Source organism: Eleginops maclovinus, chromosome 17 (genome assembly GCF_036324505.1).
Source record: "Eleginops maclovinus isolate JMC-PN-2008 ecotype Puerto Natales chromosome 17, JC_Emac_rtc_rv5, whole genome shotgun sequence".
Lineage (NCBI taxonomy): Eukaryota > Metazoa > Chordata > Actinopteri > Perciformes > Eleginopidae > Eleginops > Eleginops maclovinus.
In genome coordinates this window covers 14,557,319-14,580,883 of record NC_086365.1, presented here as the reverse complement: position 1 = coordinate 14,580,883, position 23,565 = coordinate 14,557,319, and the positions used below count along the sequence as shown (strand labels likewise).

Genomic DNA, 23,565 nt, shown 5'->3' with positions numbered 1-23,565 from the left:
TGCAACGTTAGATCAGAACAATTAAAAGCAGCGGCAAAAAGAAATGCTTTCAGCCTGGATTCAAAAGTAGTGAGAGTAGCAGCGGACCTGCAGGGTTCTGGGAGCTTGTTCCAGATATTTGGAGCATAATAGCTGAACGCTGCTTCTCCTTGTTTAGTTCTGACTCTGGAGACTGACCCGTCCCAGAAGACCTGAGAGTTCTGGATGGTTCAGGAGATCACAGATGTATGTTGGGGCTAAACCATTCAATGCTTTATGAACCAGCAGCAGAACTTTGAAATCAATTCTTTGACAGTCAGCATACAGACCTCAGAACTGGACTGATGTGATCCCCTCTCTCAGCGTAAAGACCTTAGAACTGGACTGATGTGATCCCCTCTCTCAGTGTAAAGACTTCAGAACTGGACTGATGTGATCCCCTCTCTCAGCGTAAAGACCTCAGAACTGGACTGATGTGATCCCCTCCCTCAGTGTAAAGACCTCAGAACTGGACTGATGTGATCCCCTCTCTCAGTGTAAAGACCTCAGAACTGGACTGATGTGATCCCCTCCCTCAGTGTAAAGACTCAGAACTGGACTGATGTGATCCCCTCTCTCAGTGTAAAGACTCAGAACTGGACTGATGTGATCCCCTCTCTCAGTGTAAAGACCTTAGAACTGGACTGATGTGATCCCCTCTCTCAGTGTAAAGACTTCAGAACTGGACTGATGTGATCCCCTCTCTCAGTGTAAAGACCTCAGAACTGGACTGATGTGATCCCCTCTCTCAGTGTAAAGATCTCAGAACTGGACTGATGTGATCCCCTCTCTCAGTGTAAAGACCTCAGAACTGGACTGATGTGATCCCCTCTCTCAGTGTAAAGACCTCAGAACTGGACTGATGTGATCCCCTCCCTCAGTGTAAAGATCTCAGAACTGGAGTGATGTGATCCCCTCTCTCAGTGTAAAGACCTCAGAACTGGACTGATGTGATCCCCTCTCTCAGTGTAAAGACTTCAGAACTGGACTGATGTGATCCCCTCTCTCAGTGTAAAGACCTCAGAACTGGACTGATGTGATCCCCTCTCTCAGTGTAAAGACCTCAGAACTGGACTGATGTGATCCCCTCCCTCAGTGTAAAGATCTCAGAACTGGACTGATGTGATCCCCTCTCTCAGTGTAAAGACCTCAGAACTGGACTGATGTGATCCCCTCTCTTTGTTTTAGTGAGTACTCGAGCCGCAGCGTTCTGAATCAGCTGCAGCTTTCTAATGGATTTCTTAGTGAGACCTGTTACAGTAGTCCAGTCTACTGAAGATAAAAGCATGGACACGTTTTTCTCGATCCTGCTGTGACATTAGTCCTTTAATCCTAGATGTATTCTTCAGGTGATAGTAGGCGGACTTAGTGATTGTTTTAATGTGACTGTTGAAATTCAGGTCAGAGTCCATGACTACACCTAGATTTTTGGCATTAGCTGTTGTTCTGAACATTGCTGACTGAAGCTCTGCACTGACTTTTTGTCGTTCCTCCTTCGATCCAAAAACAATTACCTCATTGGAGAAAGTTCTGACTCCTTCAGTCATTGATTTGTTCAATGCACTTACTCAGTGTTTTAATTGGAGCATAGTCTCCTAGTGAAACGGTGATGTAAATGTGTGTATCATCTGCATAGCTATGGAAACTTCTTGTGTTGCTTTTCATTATCTGAGCCAGTGGTAGCATGTAGATGTTGAATGATGTGAAGAGGCCCCAAGATGGAGCCTTGAGGAACCCCACATGTCATATTTGTCAACTCTGATGTGTAGCTGCCTATAGAAATAACGTTTTTCCTGTCCTTTAAATAACATTCAAACCAATTTAGAACTGTTGCCGAAAGTCCCAACCAGTTTTCTAATCGGTCTAGTAATATGTTGTGGTGAACGGAGTAAATGGTAGTAACTTTACTCCACTGGGGTTAAGTAAGTTCAAATGGGCCACTCTCCAGTCCGTGTTTTAGTACACCATCGGTCTAACCATGGTTTTCTTATCTTTATTGTCAAACTCATAAAAGAAAATTCCCAAACCCAAGGCCCCAAAAAGTGGAGGAGGAAGATGTTTTAGGAGGATTTGCAACCTTCAGGATTAATGATTCATTTAATCCTATTTTAATTGTAGTCCTGATATTCTTAGCTGAATGGCATGTAGAAAAACAAATAGGAGTAAAAAAAAAAACAGCCAGATTATTTTTTAAATGCTTATAAATGCAACCAATTCATTTTGGAAAATAACAACCAAAATTAAAGTATTAAACGACTTAATGAGTGGACCGTGGCCCCGCCCTCTTTGGCCTGAGATGAAGCATTTGCTATCGGACCCACCAGGTGTGTCCTTCCAGGGAAAGGAATCTGACTTTCAACAAGGTGTGACGAGTTATTAAGAACAACGTTCACCACTTATTTTACGAGTCATTAACAGACATCTATGATAATATGTGCTTGAGGCGTCCACATGTGGCTCTTTGTGCTTGGCCTGTTCCTTCCCCCTATGAGAACAAAAACAATTCCATTCTATTGTTAAAGAGGCGGGATGAGCCATATTCAGTTTTGCATTATTTCATGTCATTTTGCCCTGGCTGTATTTGCTGTGTGGCTCAGCTGACCTCGGGTCAGCCCAGTTAGGCCATTTAACCGAGGCAAACCCAGACACAGGTGTTGCTGATTTGAGAAGCAAACAGTTTTTCGACTGCGCCTTTGTGCCTTTGTGCCTTTGTGTTTTGATGTGGTGAGCTATTGGCAGTTTGTTGTTTTGGTTACATGTATTATGAGTTGAAGTTATGGCCGCTGTATGATATACGAAGGAACATAAACCTGCGAGATAATTGTAACATTACTGAACTTTCCGTTTTGCTGTGTTCGAGTGCACAGGGCGCACGTCTAACTTAATCCTCCGTATTAGCAACCAGTACTAGACTTCATTTAGGACTTGGTCAGTACAGAGGCCCTTTTGTGCTTTAAGGAGTTTCCCTTTCCTTCAGTCTGTTATAGGTTTTAGTGCATGTGCACATGTTCTGCAAAGGCTAAAATCCCAGAGTTCCGGAATGCAGTGACATCACACGGAACACTCGAAACACGCTTCTAGTAGTGTCCAGCAGTGGCTCAGTCAGTAGGGGCTCAGTCAGTAGGGGCTTGGACTGGGAATTGTAGGGTCGCCGGTTCAAGTCCCCGAACAGACTTGAAAAATATGGAAGGTGGACTGCTACTTGGAGAGGTCCCAGTTCACCTCCTAGGCCCTGCTGTGGTGCCCTTGAGCAAGGCACCTGACACATCCAACCCCCCCTCCCCATTGCTGCACCGGGCGCTGCACAATAGCTGCCCACTGCTCCTAGTACTAGGATGGGTTAAATGCAGAGGACACATTTCACTGTGTGTGCTCTGCTGTGTGCATGTGACTAATAAAGAGGGTTTCATCCTCCCATTCTATCTATCTATCTATTGGCTAGCGCTCCAACATATTGTACATGACGAGGCTACGGGGCGGGACTTCTCGAAGCGAGTTGTCCAATCACCAACAGTTAACCAATCAGAGCAGACTGGGCTCTGGTTTCAGACAGAGGGTGAAAAGAGGTGCTGCAGCACAGGCAGTGTGATAAAAATAAAGAGCTTTCTGAACGTTAAGGCATGGAGACATGTCAATAAATACTAGTATGAACCTCAAAATGTGCAGATTAGCGCCTCTTTAAAGATGTTAGGACTTGTTTAATGACCCGCAAACAGAACTGGAGTCTGGGTGAAGCTCCTGAAGGCTTTCCGCAGGGTGTTTACTTATGCAAATCTGGTTCCAGAGTCAAAATTGCTCTGTGTCATCTGATAGGGGATCAAAGTGTCGAACCCAAAAATGTCTGTCATACACCTGTACAGGTTTCAAATCACTGCTGGGAAGAAGCACATGTTTTATCCCGAGGCCATGAAAGCAGGTTCATGACTCAAAAACCATTACAACGGTTGTGTTTCCTTTTGATTCAAACAGCTGCTGAGCCGGTGAAGTATTTGCCTGGTCGTTGACATTTTTGGAACAGTGCATAAACAGTAAATAAATGAAACTTTCAGCCACATTTACAACAAGATTTTTCCCCTTTAATGCAATCTTTTTCGCAAACAAAAAACATCGTTCCAGTCCTCGTCTCTTTTACATTAAACTTCTCGGTGCATATCACAACCAAACAGTGAGACATCTTCCCTCCGGGTACATCCATGTGACATTACAGACTCGTCCAAACCCCAACACTTAGTGGACGCCGGGGTCTTACATTGTTGAGCACGTACACTTCATCGTGGTGTTTTTAATTGTAGTCTCATGCTTTACTCGTATACGAATCATTCATTGACCCACGCATCAAACAAAGGGTCCAATAGGTGGAGGAAGGAGCATTAAATATTAAGAATAATGGGTGTAAATTAAAGTTTCAATGTACTCTGGGAGGGTCTTTTACTCTCAGTTGAATGACAATACAAAAAAAGTGCTTCAATGGTTGTAATTTCAACCATGAAGGACGCAGTTGATCATTCAAAAATGCACTTTTTTGACTTTATAAATGATTATATCGTGTAACTACATTAATCATCAAACTCAATCATTATCATTTATGATGTTCAATATAACGTGACATCAGAAAAGCTCCCATCTGACTATTTCTTTTAAAATTTGGCACATAGTATTTCACGTTCATCGACCCACGACACTTTCGCACACACACACACAGGTTTGAGGTGTTTGGACTTGTTTTTTAACCAATCGGACAAGGCAGAGTTCATCAGATTGTCGATTTGAAGCAGATAAGACGAAACTCGGGGACGTTTTGAAGCATAAGTCACATGGATATGTTTCCCTCCTTGATAATAAACAGTAAAATAAACATGTATGACCAAGCATCGCCCCACTGCATTTCCCTTTATATTGTAAAAAAAAAATACTCTAATTTCCTCGTTTTTTAGTGAATTAGCTGTTAAAAAAAGATCTTTACCCAAAATCTCTAAAATGTTAAAGATTCATTCGTTAATTTTTTTTCAGATCTAATGTTCATGACAAACGCTTCTTTGCCATGTCATGATTAAAAACTCCTTCACAGTTAAACCCCTTGGCACATCGTCAGCAAATACAAATACTCTGTACACACACACACACGCACACACACACACACCTGTTCTCCACACACACGCGTTTGTTTTTCTCCTTACACATAGTTAAAAAATATATAAAATATTAAGAGACATTTTACAGGTACATTCAGGTTAAAAACACGTTCAATGTTTCTCTGCAAAGCTATTTACAAATCTCTGGAGTCGTCATTCAGCCGTCGACGCAGCAGGGAGTGAGAGTCGGACCAAAAACAACACAAAATAATGACCTGAAATGTGACTTTTTGAACCGCCAATTCGAGCCATTTTGGATTTGGATTACGAAATGTAGAAGTTTTTTTATTTAGAAAATTTCAAGGGATCATTTCTGCCTTTAATTGAGCACCCAGAATTGCCCTTCTTCAGGCAAGACCAATACAACATGACTTTCTGTTTAAATAAACTGCATTACTTCTACATGTTGAGCCAGTGAGAGCTGTGATTTCACTTTGAAAGGATGAAAATACTTAGTAGTTGCAGCCAAGGCGCTAAAAAGCAATCATATTGTACAGGGAAAATGTTATTTTGTGGTCTGCTATCACCTTATAGCACCATGATATAACAGCTTCATAGTAATTTAGAGCAATTCACTTTAGATCGTCTTCATTTAAAGACGATCCAATTACCTAGTGAGCACATTTAGAGCTATTGACCCTAACGGCATGTTACCTTTCTCTGTGACAGCATGGGAACAGTATGTGGCTCTGTGATCGGCCAAGGTTAGTGCCTACATCATGATACTTTGGCTGAATGTTAACTAGGAAAACACAGCGGTGTAGTGTTGAAGGATATCGATCGCATGACTCAGCGCTTTCAGTTTACTGAGGTATCGCCTCACTGATGTCATCATTTAGGAACTTTTGTTTTACCGCCATGCCACTTACTGATCTACCTGAATGTGTGCTTCTGTTAAATTGTGATTATTGTGATTTTAAATGCTTTGCACTCGCCTTTTTCTTTAAAAAACCATGTCTATTTTTGTCTGTAACAACAAAAATGTCCACCTGGGACGGATACAGGAATTCTGATTGTAATTGAACCATTTTTTTGATAGATGTTGTGGTGGCTTTATCATTTTTAATTCAGGACAATGATGACATGGTGTAAAGAAAATCCCACTTTCCAAATGCACGTTAAATATATGTGTCTTTTTGTAGTGTAATATGAATCCCTATGTCATCCCTGGTTGGTGATAGTCTGGAAACATTCCCCCGTGGGTTTGACTAGAAAGCATAACCATTCTGCTAAAAAAAAAAAGAAATAAAAAATGACGAAGGTGGAGTAGAAAGACCCAAAGACAACATTCATACAGATTCTGTGTAAGGCATTCCTCCGACAGGTCGGTCCAGCAGAGCGGGTGCAGCTGCAGCGCCTCTCTGGCAGCTAAGTGTTCTTGAGATATCCACAGTTGTCCTGCTCCGTCACACGAGACTGCAACAGTTCTGGTGATGGCTTTGGTCTTGTCCTGCAGCTACGACTACAAGTTATACGTAAATGAAAGAGTCATTTAGATTCATGCAAGACTGTACAGGCTTTTCAGCGGCAGGCGGTTCAGTCCTATCTGCAGGAGGAGCCCAGCACGCTGCCCGTCGAGGGCGTGGTCGCCGTGGCGCTGTAGTGGGGGTAGTTGTCGTTCGGCGGGGGGCCGGGGAGGATGGAGTTCCCGTTGGTGGGGGAGCAGCTCAGCTGGAGCCGGCGCAGGTAATCTGCATGCACCGGTTTGTGGCTCTGCAGCACTTTGATGGCCTCATCCACCGTGAACCACTCCCGCTTCCGGCCTGCAGGGGGAGACAGAGCGCAGGGTTACATCGAATGACCACACCACCATGAACTACCCCCCCATAAAAACGGCAGTAAAATAAAATGCTATTTTCACACTAACAGAAGAAAATAAAATGTTATATAAATAACCAAAGCAAAAGAATAAGAAAATAACATCAATCTTAAAATAACAGAATTATTTTTTGTTTTATAAATTCTGAAACGTCATCTTTAAAAATGCAAATGAGGCATTGTCTAGTACATTATAATGGGAATGCTAATGCTTCATTCTACTGAATTTAAGTTGTACTGAATAAGACACAAAAATGTATATTTTCTATGTTTTTTGTCCAGGAGCCTGAAATAGCACAATATCAAAATAAGTTTTCAAAATATAATAAAAAGCTCAGAAAAAGTAAAAATCCAGCCGGAAAAGGATGTGCTTCTTCCTTGTATCTCTAAATATAGTGCAATAATAAAGCTAATCTAACATCGAATCAAAGCCATTGTTTTTATCATGCATGCGATAAAGATTAAGGCAATTATCATTTGAACATGTTCTCCTATCTTAACAGGAAGGGATGTTCAACTTCTGTACCGTATAAGTGAAATTAGGAAGTGTCATGTGATGCAGAGCCGAAGTGTTTTGCATAAAGCTCCCATAACAGGAAGTGTGTTTTAACGGTCATCTGAAGCTAATTGGTCAGCACTGATATTGGTAATGAAATCATGGCATATACAGTGGGGCAAAAAAGTATTTAGTCAGCCACCAATTGTGCAAGTTCTCCCATTTCAAAAGATGAGAGGCCTGTCATTTCATATCATAGGTATACCTCAACTATGAGAGACAGAATGAGGGAAAAGAATCCAGGAAATCACATTGTCTGATTTTTAAAGAATTTATTTTCAAATGATTGTGGAAAATAAGTATTTGGTCAATAACAAAAGTTCATCTCAATACTTTGTTATATACCCTTTGTTGGCAATGACAGAGGTCAAACGTTTTCTGTAAGTCTTCACAAGGTTTCCACACTGTTGCTGGTATTTTGGCCCATTCCTCCATGCAGATCTCCTCTAAAGCAGTGATGTTTTGGGGCTGTCGCTGGGCAACACGGACTTTCAACTCCCTCCAAAGATTTTCTATGGGGTTGAGATCTGGAGACTGGCTAGGCCACTCCAGGACCTTGAAATGCTTCTTACGAAGCCACTCCTTCGTTGCCCTGGCGGTGTGTTTGGGATCATGGTCATGCTGAAAGACCCAGCCACGCTTCATCTTCAGTGCCCTTGCTGATGGAAGGAGGTTTTCACTCAAAATCTCCCGATACATGGCCCCATTCATTCTTTCCTTTACACGGATCAGTCGTCCTGGTCCCTTTGCAGAACAACAGCCCCAAAGCATGATGTTTCCACCCCCATGCTTCACAGTAGGTATGGTGTTCTTTGGATGCAACTCTGCATTCTTTCTCCTCCAAACACGACGAGTTGAGTTTTTACCAAAAAGTTCTATTTTGGTTTCATCTGACCATATGACATTCTCCCAATCCTCTTCTGGATCATCCAAATGCCCTCTAGCAAACTTCAGACGGGCCTGGACATGTACTGGCTTAAGCAGGGGGACACGTCTGGAACTGCAGGATTTAAGTCCCTGGCGGCGTAGTGTGTTACTGATGGTAGCCTCTGTTACTTTGGTCCCAGCTCTCTGCAGGTCATTCACTAGGTCCCCCCGTGTGGTTCTGGGATTTTTGCTCACCGTTCTTGTGATCATTTTGACCCCACGGGGTGAGATCTTGCGTGGAGCCCCAGATCGAGGGAGATTAGCAGTGGTCTTGTATGTCTTCCATTTTCTAATAATTGCTCCCACAGTGGATTTCTTCACACCAAGCTGCTTACCTATTGCAGGTTCAGTTTTCCCAGCCTGGTGCAGGTCTACAATTTAGTCTCTGGTCTCCTTTGACAGCTCTTTGGTCTTGGCCATAGTGGAGTTTGGAGTATGACTGTTTGAGGTTGTGGACAGGTGTCTTTTATACTGATAACGAGTTCAAAAAGGTGCCATTAATACAGGTAACGAGTGGAGGACAGAGGAGCCTCTTAAAGAAGAAGTTACAGGTCTGTGAGAGCCAGAAATCTTGCTTGTTTGTAGGTGACCAAATACTTATTTTACCGAGGAATTTACCAATTAATTCATTAAAGATCCTACAATGTGATTTCCTGGATTGTTTTCCCTCATTCTGTCTCTCATAGTTGAAGTGTACCTATGATGAAAGTTACAGGCCTCTCTCATCTTTTTAAATGGGAGAACTTGCACAATTGGTGGCCCCACTGTACACCTCCAAAACATACAGTAATAAACAGTGATGTCAGTGTGGGTCACTGACAGGTGGAGGATGCTCCCCACTGACACTGAAACACCCTGCAGACAGAGCGCTGATTTATCTGCTGCTGTTGTCACTGCATAGCCCGACACCAGTATAATCTCTGGCCTTCACGTTAATAAAAAACGTGGACCTGTAAAAGCTGAGCGCGTCCTCTGCAGAGCACGGAGAACGACAGATATGGAAGTAAACAAGAGACATGAGTGTTTTAAAAGCCTGTAAATAACATTAAGGGTTAATCACCATTGTAGTAATTGAAAAGGAATATATATTGTTTTTATTGAATAAGGTCTTCAATTCAGATCGAATCATTTATGTTAAACATGTCAACATATTGATTAAATCAAGCCTGGGGCTCAAAATGTGTGTGTGTGTGTGTTCTTATTCCTGCACTCCTGCTTCGACCACACCCATCTCTCTGGATCTCAAATATGCATCTGTGAAGTGTTGCGCCTGCATCTGTCTCACTATTCAAACTAAAACAAATAAAGCAGCAGGTACGGTATCTCGTTTGTTTAACGTGAACATGTCAGCACGGTTCTTGTTGTCCTTATTTTGAATATTTAGGGTTTATTGCACATCGCTTTGGATAAAAGCTTCAATTAAATGCTATGTAATGTTATTTAGGAGCTCACTGATGACAGACTCACAAGGTCAACTCAAAACCAGAGGCACCATCAAAGCTGGTAAATATTAATATGAAATCTGTGGTGTTTCAATATCAATTACTCAGTGGGTTTTGAATTCTCATGTCCCTTTGTCGACACCTATATGAAACGCCGCCGTACCTATGTTGACAGAGTCCTCCCAGGCCTCCAGCGTCTCGGTGACGGTCAACACGTAAACGTACGTCCGGTGCTTCCGGTCCTGGTTTTGCTTTAGGGATCAGAAGGAAACGAGACTTAGTGATCATACGAAAGGGTGCATCCTATCCCCTTGATAAAAGCTTAATGTTAATGGACCTTTTTAATACACATAATGCTGCAAGTGCTGAAGTACAATGATAACACATATTTAAATGACCTCCTGAAAAGCAGCATTAAACAGTAAGGTTTTCAGCCTTGACCTCAGAATCTCAGGAAGTTTGTTCCAGATTTCAGCACTTTTTATGCAAGATCAAGCTGGGAAATCTTACCTCAAATACTCCGAGCAGACGTCCTAGCTTGCCCTTCACACCGGCCTGAGGAAGAAGAGACAGAAGTCATTAGAAACTCCCTCTTTTCCAACACAAAGAGACAGCAGAGGACATTTGTTTTGGGGGGGAAAGTTGACTGTGTCCTGTGTCAGAACAATGGGTTTTGTGTTTTACATTTCAATGTTTTAAAGGACCGGCTGTCCTGAAGTCGCTGTAGCCTCTCGGGCTTTGTTCGGATGCTTGACAACGCTAAAACATTCAGAAGTACTGTACAGAATAACGCTGAGATCATGTTTAAAGTTTGCTTGTGTCCTCCGAGGCCTCACATCTACTTGAATTACGGTTCTCTTCCAGGCGGGATGATTTCTACTGATCGAGGACTTCCAGCAGTGCTAATAAAAAGCTATCGTTTGAAATCCCCAGTAATGCCTGGAACATGGCCTGAAGCCTGAAAGACTCTCAGTGAGGAAATGTAATGATGTCTCTTTCATAACTTAACAGTTGCTTTATTAATTCACAGGAGTCACATTACTGTCAGGGCACATGACATCCATCCCCTGCTCAGCATACTTCACGAGTGTCAATCTGTCCCAGCAATGCGGGGTTGCAGGATTCATGAGTGCTCAGGAATCCAACGAGGTGCCGAGTTTAGATTGCTGACGTTTTGCTGAGAACACAAGGTTCCCGACCAGAAGGCCCTCAGTCACCCAGATACTGACACCGTGGCCCCCTGAAGGTCTCACCCTTAGCATGCATACTGCAGCCAACTGGTTCTCCTGGCTGGAAATGGACATCTGCACCGCGATGCATGTCCGGATCTATAGGGGGGCCGACGGTGCCCCTGTAACAATGAGCGTAATGGCTATTTAAGGTGGTCCAATGCCCTATATTCTGATGCCATTATTTGGGGTGTGACTGATCTTTACGTAGATGAAAACAGACGAATATCCGACGCAGTTTAGTTCGATGTTTATTGAAGAGTTTGTACAATACCTGACCCTTTCCGGGTGCCTTTGACCCTATTTATTTATTAGCTAGTGCATTTTGTCTTTCATAATGTAATTTAATACCATTTCAAACCCCGTCTTTGTCTCTTTTGTTCCGCTATAAATGGGCCCCTCTCCTGAAATGTTCCCAGCATGGCCCCCCCCAAGTGAAATCGGTCTAGAACCATCCCTGCCGCAACGACACGACAGGATCCTGTGACTCAGATAGTGATCAGATGTGACGTTTTTACAAGACTTCTAATAAAATCATTACATTCAATGATCCAAAACATCACAGGATGTCGTCTCAAGTGGCCTTCGTGCAAACACAGAGGCAGGATTTACAAGGTCACTCTCTGGTATTTTAATACGTAATTGAATTGACCTTCTTTTATTGACGCATGTGTGCAGAATATCTGACCACAAAATCATTTATCTTACAAACGAACGAACCGATGAGTTATTGTTGCAGCTCTACCTGCGGCAGGTGATGCAAAACAAAGCATGCTTTCATGCAATATCTATGTGTAGTGTTTCCATCCCTATCAAATGAGCTATGAAAAAGACATAATTGTCCTGATTTGTAGCACTCTGTCTAGTAAAGTGTGAGAATTATTTGGAAAATCCTGCAGTTTATAGAGCTGCATGACTGAGGGCTTTTACAAGAAGCTTTGACACCGAGAGCGAATAGTTTCCATGCTGCACGGACAGATGGTGTTTGGGTGAAGCTAAAGATCAAACAGGGTAAAAAAAACTATTCTTTGGTTGTAAATTACCGTGTTCAACCATCTATAAATATTTAGATTTCTAGTATGGTCGAACAGGCTAAACCGGGACAAACACTCATTCCTACCAACGTCCGTTCATTGTCTCTACAAACAAATGTATAGTTTAAATGTAAGCCATGGGGTCTGTGCAACAGGGAGTGTGTTCTCTGTGTACACTGTGTAGTATAAGTCATGTGAGAAATGTCCTTGTATCGTATCTTATTACATGGCTTAGTGAAGAACTCGATTCTGATTGGTCAGCTCAGACATGTCAGAGGTTAATAACACTCGATAACACACCGCTGGTAAGCAAAGTAATGACCGTTGCTAAGCAGGATCAAGGGAGAGAAGGAAAGAGGTTAAAAGACGGAGTGTTTGACATCAGATAAATCAACAGAAGAAGACAGACAGGAAGTAAACACTAAAGGGAACAGCAGAAGAAGACAGACAGGAAGTAAACACTAAAGGGAACAGCAGAAGAACACACACAGGAAGTAAACACTAACGGGAACAGAAGAAGACAGACAGGAAGTAAACACTAAAGGGAACAGCAGAAGAAGACAGACAGGAAGTAAACACTAAAGGGAACAGAAGAAGACAGACAGGAAGTAAACACTAAAGGGAACAGCAGAAGAAGACAGACAGGAAGTAAACACTAAAGGGAACAGCAGAAGAAGACAGACAGGAAGTAAACACTAAAGGGAACAGCAGAAGAAGACAGACAGGAAGTAAACACTAAAGGGAACAGCAGAAGAACACACACAGGAAGTAAACACTAAAGGGAACAGAAGAAGACAGACAGGAAGTAAACACTAAAGGGAACAGCAGAAGAAGACAGACAGGAAGTAAACACTAAAGGGAACAGCAGAAGAAGACAGACAGGAAATAAACACTAAAGGGGACAGCAGAAGAAGACAGACAGGAAGTAAACACTAAAGGGAACAGCAGAAGAACACACACAGGAAGTAAACACTAAAGGGAACAGCAGAAGAACACACACAGGAAGTAAACACTAAAGGGAACAGCAGAAGAAGACAGACAGGAAGTAAACACTAAAGGGGACAGTAGAAGAAGACAGACAGGAAGTAAACACTAAAGGGAACAGCAGAAGAAGACAGACAGACAGGAAGTAAACCCTAAAGGGAACAGCAGAAGAAGACAGACAGGAAGTAAACACTAAAGGGAACAGCAGAAGAAGACAGACAGGAAGTAAACACTAAAGGGAACAGCGGAAGAAGACAGACAGGAAGTAAACACTAAAGGGAACAGCAGAAGAAGACAGACAGGAAGTAAACACTAAAGGGAACAGCAGAAGAAGACAGACAGGAAGTAAACACTTAAGGGAACAGCAGAAGAAAACAGACAGGAAGTAAACACTAAAGGGAACAGCAGAAGAAGACAGACAGGAAGTTCAGTTATGAGTTACTTTTGAGGTCGAGAAACAAAATGCGTTGATAGGTTCCTCACCTCCTCGAACACCTCCCGCACTGCAGCTCCACACGGCTCCTCCTCCGGCTCCATCCCTCCCCCGGGGACGATCCACTGTTCCGGGTGCCGGCTGCTGCTGACCAGCAAGACCTGGAGGAGAAAGCACAAGGTTTTATTGTAAAAGATTGTCACCGAATTGTGGCCTCTGAAGTCGAGACTACAGAGGACTACATTTCCCACAATGCAACACTCTTAAGAGACACAGATATAGGCAAACCTGCGTTGCGACGCATACGTTTTATTATCCTACAAAACGTAAAGAAAGAAATCCGATCTACGTTATTTATTTCTTTATTTGAGTTTTTCCTCTTCGGTTTTGATTGTTGGACCCTTGTGAAAGCTGTCCGTTTAAAGAGTCTACTTTTTGTATTTCACTGTAAATTAAGAAGTGTTCATACGGTCCTTTAAGACACAAATAAACAAAGTGGATGCAACGAGTCCCTGCGGTTTAGAGGGGGGGGGGGCATTCATTCACACATTGAAACTGAGGACTTGACGTGAGACATGTGACCTTTGAACCCTTTGATCAATCCACCGCAGCTCTAAATGTTGACGCGGTATCAATGTTCTCCTGGAGTCGATTGAATAACAGCTGTGAAGGCTAATTGCTTATTTAATCGGTGAATATTTGAGTTACTCATCTAAGACAGTAAATGGAAAATCTTTGAGCTGTGGACAAAACAAGACATTTTTGGATATCATTTTGGGGCTTTGAGAAACACTTGTTGACATTTTCTGGCTTTTTTAGACCAAATATCTCAACAATAAACCAGGGAAATAGCCCAAAAAGAATCTGCAAAGTAAAATGAAAGTTGCCATAGATGGAATATATAGGAAATGAGATTGAGCAATAGGCAAAACTTTATTCAACCAGTAATTTCAAGAACTGAAGATTTTTAGGGACTTTAGCATGTACCTCTTTAAAAAGGTGTACTTATTTACATCTGTTTTTGTTTATATTACGTTTTTCCAGTCTACTTTTCCCATAATATTGTAGGGATTGTATTACAGGAGCTCAGTTAAAGCTGGTGTAGAAGCGACTGCATAACAGTAGTTCAAGTCAAAAAGAAGTTAGCTCTCTAACCAGAGCGAACTGAAGATTTTTGGCATGTAACCATTACATATTTCCCTTAAAAATCCCGTTATTGTCTTGTTTTTCTCTACTTTTCCAAGACCCTTTTGAGGATTTCTTTACAGAAGCTGAATCAAAGCCGGTTTAGAAGCGGTCCCATAACATCCTGACCGAAGCAAACAATGCCTGTAAACCAATCCTGATCCGCTCACATTCTGTCAGAGCTCTCCACAGCGACTGCAGGGCTTGAATTACGCTACAGTTGCAGAGTACGGGGATACGCACGGATCAGATGTGCCCGTGTCTGCAGTTTGGACCGCTCTCCGTATAGCAACCACAACAGAGCAGCTGCTGTAAACATTATCGCATTTGCACGGAGCCGTTCGCTCATCATTAAACACGCAGACTGTGACCGGACGGGGGTCCTGATAAAATCAACAGTATTAGGACTTGTCAGTGGCTCGTTTTTTGTGGATGAATGGCAGTTTTTTTTTTAAATCACAGCTTCGGTTCAGAAATGACCTTACAAACACACAGCCTGTTGACTGGCTTCTTTTAGCATATGGTGACATTTACCACCCATCCAGTAATCTGCCAGTCCGTCACTTACCCTAACTGTAATCCTGACTGTGTTTGTAAATATTACAACGGGATTGTGGATGCATCCGTCTCGTGAGGCTCTTGAACGCACCGCGCTGAGGGCCCAAACCATCTGACTTTTCAGGCTCTGGGTTTGGGCGGTAAACGCTATATTTCATCCAGCTAAGCCAGCAAGTGCTTCCACCTTGATCAGCTTGAAGGGACGCAATATCCCGCCTATTACACGGCCAGATACTAAACAAACTAACGACTCCCAGTATCAATTGAAATGATTTTATTGACACAGCAATGATCGTATTTCTTCCGCTAAGAAAAACAAAACCACGGCGCACCAACGGCTGGAACTGCGACAACAACTTCACGGCAGCACTGATCGTGGTTTTCTGTAACTGTTCACAGTTTCTGATCCACTAACAAGTCTTTAAATGCTGCAGAGCCCAGACCGTGTTCCTGTTAGTGTTCACTTCCTGTCTGTCTTCTTCTGGTGATCTATCTGACGTCCAGCGCTCCGTCTTTTAACTTACTTCCCTTTGTCTTTCTTGATCCTCCTTAGCAACGGTCAATATAGTCCTTGACAGCGGTCTGCACTACTGGATTACCAACGTGTCACATGTTCTGAATTGACCAATCAGAATCGAGTATTCAACTAAACCATGTAATAACAGGGTTACATTTCCTTAATTTTGGCAGCTCATCCCTTAAATCAGACGCCTCAGGTTGCTTCTCAATATCCCTTCACATCTCTGTGTAAATGGGGGAATATGAAGGGTAAACTGACTAAATGTATTTAAAAACTGGCCCTACTAACACGTGATTGCCCTAGACAATGGGGGGTTTAGGTTTAAGGGCAGTGGGGCAGATATACACTACCAATGTCAGGCATGATGATTAGTGTGTGCACGCTCAGTGGACATTTCCACCAGGTGAACATTTTCTAGGAAAACCAACAAGAGGTTTACGGTAAGTGTTGGGAGTCAGAGGAAGGGGTTATTGACACTTGCAGAACGTGACGTCTTCTCGGGAGAGTGCAGACTGTTAAGAAATGTGCAAAGTTGAACCCTGTGATCCTGTTTGAATGAGCTCTTTGACGGCTTTTGACCGGGAGGTGAGCTAAATCTGAACTTCTGTCCTTTAAACCAACACCTCAAACAGGGACACTTAAGTGTGTGTGTGTGTGAGAGGGTTTATTTGACATGTCACTTACCAGAAAGATATTTGAAAAAGGATTATTGTTGTGTCCTGTACTTCAGTGGGGGATTTCAGGGGTAGGACGTTGTGTTTTGGATAGGTTTGGGTTCTCAGAGCACTCAAACCCACTGCCCTTGCTGTCTGATTCTTTGTGTATGCGTGTGTTTGTGTGTGTGTGTGTGTGTGTGTGTGTGTGTGTGTGTGTGTGTGTGTGTGTGTGTGTGTGTGTGTGTGTGTGTTTGTGTGAGTTGTCCTAGGCCAAAAAGGGAAGCCACTGTTGTCAACATGTCCTAAGTCCAGAGTGTGAGATGTGTACAAGACAAAAGCCACAGAGCTTCCAGGGCATCGAGGACAAAAGCACATTTCTGCTCTGCTTGTTCCTTTTTTATCTTTTGCTTGTTGTGTGCCCGTCCCTTTAGAAAACAGGGCGAGCTGCTTTTAGTTTTGTTATTATGAATGTAGGAATGTGGAGCACTGAATCGACATATTACAAACGGAGTATAATTAGGAATTAGTTTCTTCACATCTGCTTCTGAGATAAATACAGCTCCACATTCACAACAGGGAGCAGCAGCTTGGTTTTCCTATCACAGGACATTGATCATCACAACAATAAGGAAGCTTTTACTCATCTCTCTAAGCAGCTGAAGTCTTGGGAATAGACCTAAGAAAACCAAACATATTCACTGAAATGCAGAGTATGTGAAGTTCATTCAGAGGTCATTATAACGACCTTTTCTGGTGACTAACCCCACAGCAGTCACATGCACGAAAGCGACCCCTTGATACCACCATCATGTTTCAATGAGTCATTTTCAATTCATTTTAAACAATATTTAAAATAGAAAAAAGGAAAGTGATATTGTTTCTTTATTTTTGAAGTGAAGCAGCTTTTCTCTGTCTTACTTTTAGCTAACTTTGTATCCAATACTGTTTTTTAGGCCGACCTGGAAGTCAGTGACGTAAGGGCTAGCTCATCAAAACGCCAATGGGATTTTACCTTTGGATTTCGGTTGTTCCATGAAATAAGCTCTGTGGCAAACACACATTTATGATACTTACACATGTAGTGCAGCATAATAATTTCCACACATTAACACCACTCAGCAAGAAGTCAAAAGCTAACATTTGGTCGTCTCACTTGTTAGCAACGGCCATTTTTATGACACACAGACACTTCGGACATTCACGAGTGGAGTATTTACTGAGTTATCTTATAGCCTGGAACAAAACTTTGAAATCTCTTCAGCCTGCTCAAAAACCGTTGACTTAGAGGGAACCAGAGATGGTAAATTGCTGACTCATTTCTAGGCTCAAGGACTCATTCCTGCACCACTCTATAGCTAACTATCAATCACTTATCCATTACTTTAAGCAAACCATCCACCATTTACCTATCTTTTATCAGTTGTCGTCAACTATTAACCAGTCCTCTACTAATTCTAGCTAATTGGTTAACGATGACAAAGATTAGCAAACCATCTCATGCATGTTTACATTTTGTTAAAACGTGTAGACTTATCTGGGTACTTCCTAAGTACTTTCCAAACACTTTCGACGGTAACATGAAGTGTTCAGGTGTTACGTATGGCTGCATTTTCATTAAATGCCTTTTACATTTCAACCAATCATTAAAACTACTGGATCTTATCAAGAAATCCCTGACAGAAATACCAGACATGGTCCATACTCAGAACATCATTCGTCCTGAAAACCGCTTTAGCGTTATAGGGAACGTCTAAAGGCGTGATAAGAAAAGCCAAAACGAAATCAATAACAAAACCGATACGACGGTCAAAGGTCAGTTGTACTCTGAGCACATGACATCCACTTATATTTGGAAAGAGGAGCCGGGTGGCGGAGAGACCCCAGAGGGACCACCAGACACATTTTACTGTTTAGCACTTCACCAGGGGCCCCTAGTGCGTAAAAAAAGCGGTGGGCGAAACCTGAGGTAACATACAGTGAATATAATCCCCTGTGGGTAATGAAAAACAAGATGTAGACAAATGTCAGACTGCTGGTGACGCTGGCTGACCTTCCTCTTATCCAAAAGGCAGTCTTGTGATGTTGGACCTGATTTAGAAAAGACGATCACTCACCCTAACCTCAATATCTCATTTTGAGACATCAGAATTATGGCTGGTAGTAAAACACAGCAGGGACACAGGCAGGGATACTCTGGATGACATAAACACCTCCTCCTCCTCTTCCTCCTCCTCCTCTTGCTACTCGAGGAGAAGCGCCTGTAGCTGTCAAATAAAGAAGGCTCCCAATGCCTGTCCAAGCCGGGTGCCGGGGAGAGAGAACGATGGAAAGTCTACGACAGACGCTCAAGTAAGACAGTGATATAGTCCCAGTGTTACACAGGTACCAACAAATAAGAGAGGAGTCATAACGAGAGACAGCAGGAGATGCAACGCCTACATTTCTGACTTTCTGCAGAAGCCTCCAACTCCCCCGACCATATGACAATATTTACAATCTGCTGCAGGACTTTTAATATGTCGCCTCTGGGTCACAATTGTTCAAACACTGTGCAAGAACAGCTAATGCCTCAACACTGATAAGCACCACAGTATATTGCTCCTAAGTCATCAACAAAAATGTAATTAAATGGGAAAAATAAGATTAAAAACACACCATAGGGATGTAGACCCAGCTGCAAAATCTACATATTGTCAGTAATGGTGGACTTGTTAGCAAGCATTTGCTTATTTACACATCCAGCAGGTATGAGGCAACATTTGGAGACTGTCCGCCTGACATAAAGGAATCCAATATTCACCCTGCTTTAAGCTCTTTTTGGGTCTGCACCAACTCCCAAAGGCTTGTCTATGCTCTACTATATGCAACCAGCTAGCTGCTAACTTGTCTGTCTCCTGTTTTCTAGTGTGCTGTTGGGTTTAAAGAGCTTTATTGGTCAAAACAGCTGCATGCTACAGCTGGAAACAACACCAATGAGAGCCGTGAGAATGAACCAAAACATTAAAAGCTGCAGTAATGTGTTCATTTCTGTAAAGCTCATCAGAGTCAGATCATGTCTGTTGATTAGTCACTCAGAGAAACCATAATAGAGATTTAAATCAACTAGAAAAGCAACTTTGAAGCCATAAACCTTTACTGAATTCTGGTGATTTCTGTTGAAATATTCCCATAAACACGCGACTCACAGTCAGAATGTCAAAATGCTAAATGTCAACATCCCACAACTTCACTATAATGATGTAAAACAATGAATAGAAGCTTACAACACACAGTTAGAGCCACTACCACGCCGTCCCTGTGCACTGTCAGGTTCCTGTTTTCTCCTTTCATGAGTTTAATTGCTGTCATAGAGTACCTCACCCTAGGCTCAGCTTTCTCCTTTCCTCTCCAAAACAAAACCGTCCAACAGCATGCGTGGCTCTCATTTCACCACAGTTGAGTCCCCAGTATCGAGGAACGGTGGCGTGTGTTTAAGGAAAGCCTTGATGACACAATGAACCCAGATCTCAAGCTGCTTCTTTAGGCAGGAAACGGCCATTTTTTGCAATCAAAATCATTCTCAGAGCCTCAGATTGGTTCTCTGTCTTGAGATTGAAGACGCCTCTACTGTTGTCTCAATGTTCTCTGACTGTCCTGTGATTACAAGTTCTATGAAATAACCACAGCGTACACACAACGAGGTACAACGTTTCATAACAGGAAATGTATAATGCAAATATAATGACGACATATCAACTCCACACGAGTGGATATACAATGTGTGTGTGTGTGTGTGTGTGTGTGTGTGTGTGTGTGTGTGTGTGTGTGTGTGTGTGGAAATCTTCCGATCTGGGTGTTGTACAGCCAAACACTGCAAGGCTTAGTTCAGGGACAACACACACACACACACACACACACACACACACACACACACACACACACACACACACACACACACACACACACACACACACACACCGCTGTTTTGACTGTGTGTCATACTTTGTGTATGGCAAGCTAAAACAGGGGGCTAAATTTAGACAAAAACCACAATACCAGATATTTTCCTGGTGTTTTGACATAAATATGACTACCTGACTATTATTAGTCCCAAAAAGGAACCAGTAATTTAGGTGAACCATAGATGTGTTGAACAAAAACTTACATCATGATGTAAACTCCTGTAACAGGCCATTATCTTTATATATATATAAAAATAATGCCAATATGTGTCTGTAATATATTTCTAGATATTTATGTAGCTTAGTGAGACTGTATATTATTCAATATTTTCTTTGTATTGTGTATATAGATACTCTAGTGAAATATTTATGTTCTTATTATATTTGTATCGTATCTTTTTTATATATACGTTTAACTAATGTAAGGCTTGACAACACTGCTGCTGTGATCACAAAATTGCCCAATTTGTGATGAATGAATCTTTCTATCCATATAATGCGTTTTTAAGCAGGTTTTTAAGTACCTGGAAAGGGCGTAAATCCACTTCAAAGTTAATCTTCTGTATTGTATTTCACCGAGGAAAGTCTACAACAGTATAACTCTGTCACTCCATATCCATTATTTACATGGTGAGGCCCCTTTAAATCTTCCTGCTCATAATTGCTACGCAGCTAAAGGCCGGCGGGATGCAGCAAAATCATGAATGGATGTTAACTCAGCTGTGTTAATAGCTGTGGGGAAATTACGTTGCATTTGATATATAAATGTATTAATATAACTGTATTTTCAACCACTCACTCAAACACAGGGATTTTTATCCCGCTATTATTGGAAACGTGCAACAGAAGCGCCTCGCCCCCTCTGCGATGGCTACGCCAAGCTAACAAGAATATAACCGGAAGTAGCACGAATCTGCCTTCAAAATAAAAGTTTGGTTGCAAACCCAATGTCGTTTTGAAAGGGGCGGTTTTTACCAACGCTTTTATTTTGAAGGTCAACATTGTTAGTGGTTTGTTATTAATGGAAACAACCTTGACAGCGCTTTTTTCTCCTTTCTCTACAAGCACCTCAAACTAGCCTAAACTGGATGGCCAAAGGCGCATCAACTGCAGCAACACAGAAACACACACCAAAACAGTGGCTGAAAATCAAAACCCATCTGTTTTAAATTAAAATATTGTCAATTTGATTCATAAACCTTGTGTTTGAATGACTGGGGGCAGACATGGGGATGACTAGGCCCACACAATCACACATAAACCTTGGATAATATGGTCCTGGTTTCAACCTCTTACCTCTTCTTCACGTTCATTCTTGAAGCACAGACATGCTGCTCGTTTCTTGAAACCATCGCCATCGTATGTCCTGGTCTGGTTCGGTTTGAGCTTCATTGCGGGTATATTCTATCTCCTTTTGGAAAAAAAGCGGTGGAAAAAACACAGGAAAGGGTCCAGTGAGTTAACAGCAGAGCCGCCGCATCGCTGCTGGTTTCTGCATCCGTGGTTTAAAGAGGAGGAGGAGGAGGAGGAGGAGGAGGAGGAGGAGGAGGAGGAGGGTGTTTGGACAGATCCCAAGGTACCACTATACTGGATTTTGGTTTTACGCATGAAACCAGAAGGATGGATAAAAAGTCAAGGCTCCAGCTGCTGCCTGTGATTTCCAGTCTGCTGTGAGCGTGTCCTCCAGGAAGAGATCTTATGTAGACTACAGCCTACACAGCACACCCTCCTCTGGATCCATTTGCGCATGGCCGCTGACTCAGTACAATGAACAGGCAGACTGGAGTTTCGCATGCACTGATCACTCCTCTGAGGCAGCGGTGAGCTCATTGGTTGGTTTAGCCTCAGTGGGCGGGGCTACACTTCTGGTTCAAAACAGTGGTAATAGACAAATGCATCATTTCTTATTCTGAACTCCACCAGACTGCTGCTGCAGATCATGGGACATTTTGGTACAAATACTTGGTAGATTATTACACACAGAGAGAAGAAATACCAGAATGTAGGGATAGTCTGTTACAAGTAAAAATCCTAGTGTGTCTTAACTATATACATTAATAAGATACACCTTATAATTGTTAATATGAGTATTCCCTAATCAATACATTTGCCTTTATGAATGTTAGCATGTGTCATATTTGCACTGATAAAGATATGCAGTTATGTTCTGGGTGCAGTACCTACGATAACTGTTCATGACACCATTTAAAAACCAAATCTGGTTTATTTAGTTGTTGTTTTTTTCATTTAAATGCTTACATTTTGTACCAAAGCATTTGCCACACTGCCACGTATATGTCGTTGTTAACAATAATAATTCCAAATATATAGAGTCTGAAAACAGTGTAATCAGCCAACAGAAAGACACACATTTTCTGAACATATAGTCACTACTCTCCCCAGATTCCCAGTCAAAATGCAGATGAGCTGACCTTGATACAGCCTTGGTGTTTGTGGTGCAAAGCTTGTTAAAAAGGTTGGATACTTTCTGTAAACAGACATTGTAAGTTGGTGAGTTGGTAATATAACAATCGAAGCAAACAATATCACTGTATACCAAAATCAGAACAGTCCCAGTCTAAACATTTAATAAATAATTGTGTAAAAAACAAAAAGGGCAGAGGTGTAGAATTTGGGGCCTTACTTCCCTTAAACTAAAAATCATCAGACTCAGCAATTCAAGACCAATAAATAAATACCAGCCCTGTTGTAGGCTCAAGTATTTGTCATAATGCAGTCAGCCAGTTATGTTTTGAATGCACCAAATGCATGTCTTTGTACAAGTTCCAAACACAGATAATGAAACAATCTGCCTCGCTTTATTTGCCAAAGGAAGCCATGGTGTTATGTAAAGGCTAAATGTTGATTAAAGTGAGCACTACAACGTAACCTGGAAACCCCCGGATTCCAGTCATTTTGTGTCTTGCATCTTTTTTAGGGGTGTTTTCGATAAAATTGTACACAATATCAAAAACTACATGTTCAAAAGTTCAAGTTATACGCCACCCAGCATGTTGGGAATGTCAGCAACTCCCACGTTTCATGGAATAACAGTATTTGCACAATCACCTAACAAAAGTTGAAAGTCTTGTGAATGAAATGCTTAAGTTTTATGTCATTTTGTGTTGTAGC

The 23,565-nt window shown here is 42.1% G+C and overlaps 1 protein-coding gene across 1 annotated transcript; it reads right to left on the bottom strand.

Annotated features, from left to right (window-relative positions):
* Positions 1-4,072: 4,072 nt before the first annotated feature.
* Positions 4,073-22,190, bottom strand: nudt4b (nudix (nucleoside diphosphate linked moiety X)-type motif 4b). The gene is made up of 5 exons (XM_063905569.1): positions 21,730-22,190; positions 13,624-13,734; positions 10,404-10,448; positions 10,057-10,144; positions 4,073-6,913 (listed from the first exon to the last, which is right to left on the bottom strand). The coding sequence occupies exons 1-5, from the start codon at positions 21,823-21,825 to the stop codon at positions 6,693-6,695; spliced, it is 561 nt and encodes a 186-aa protein (XP_063761639.1). The 5' UTR covers positions 21,826-22,190; the 3' UTR covers positions 4,073-6,692.
* Between the last annotated feature and the right edge of the window lie 1,375 nt (positions 22,191-23,565).

Bases quoted from the DNA above. Each gene is read 5' to 3' on its own strand.
- nudt4b (XM_063905569.1), bottom strand. From the start codon at position 21,825: ATGAAGCTCAAACCGAACCAGACCAGGACATACGATGGCGATGGTTTC. The intron at 10,145-10,403 runs GTAAGATTTCCC...TGATCCCTAAAG, and splicing joins GTCTGCTCGGAGTATTTGAG to CAAAACCAGGACCGGAAGCA. The intron at 6,914-10,056 runs GTACGGCGGCGT...CTCCCCCTGCAG, and splicing joins GGAGGACTCTGTCAACATAG to GCCGGAAGCGGGAGTGGTTC.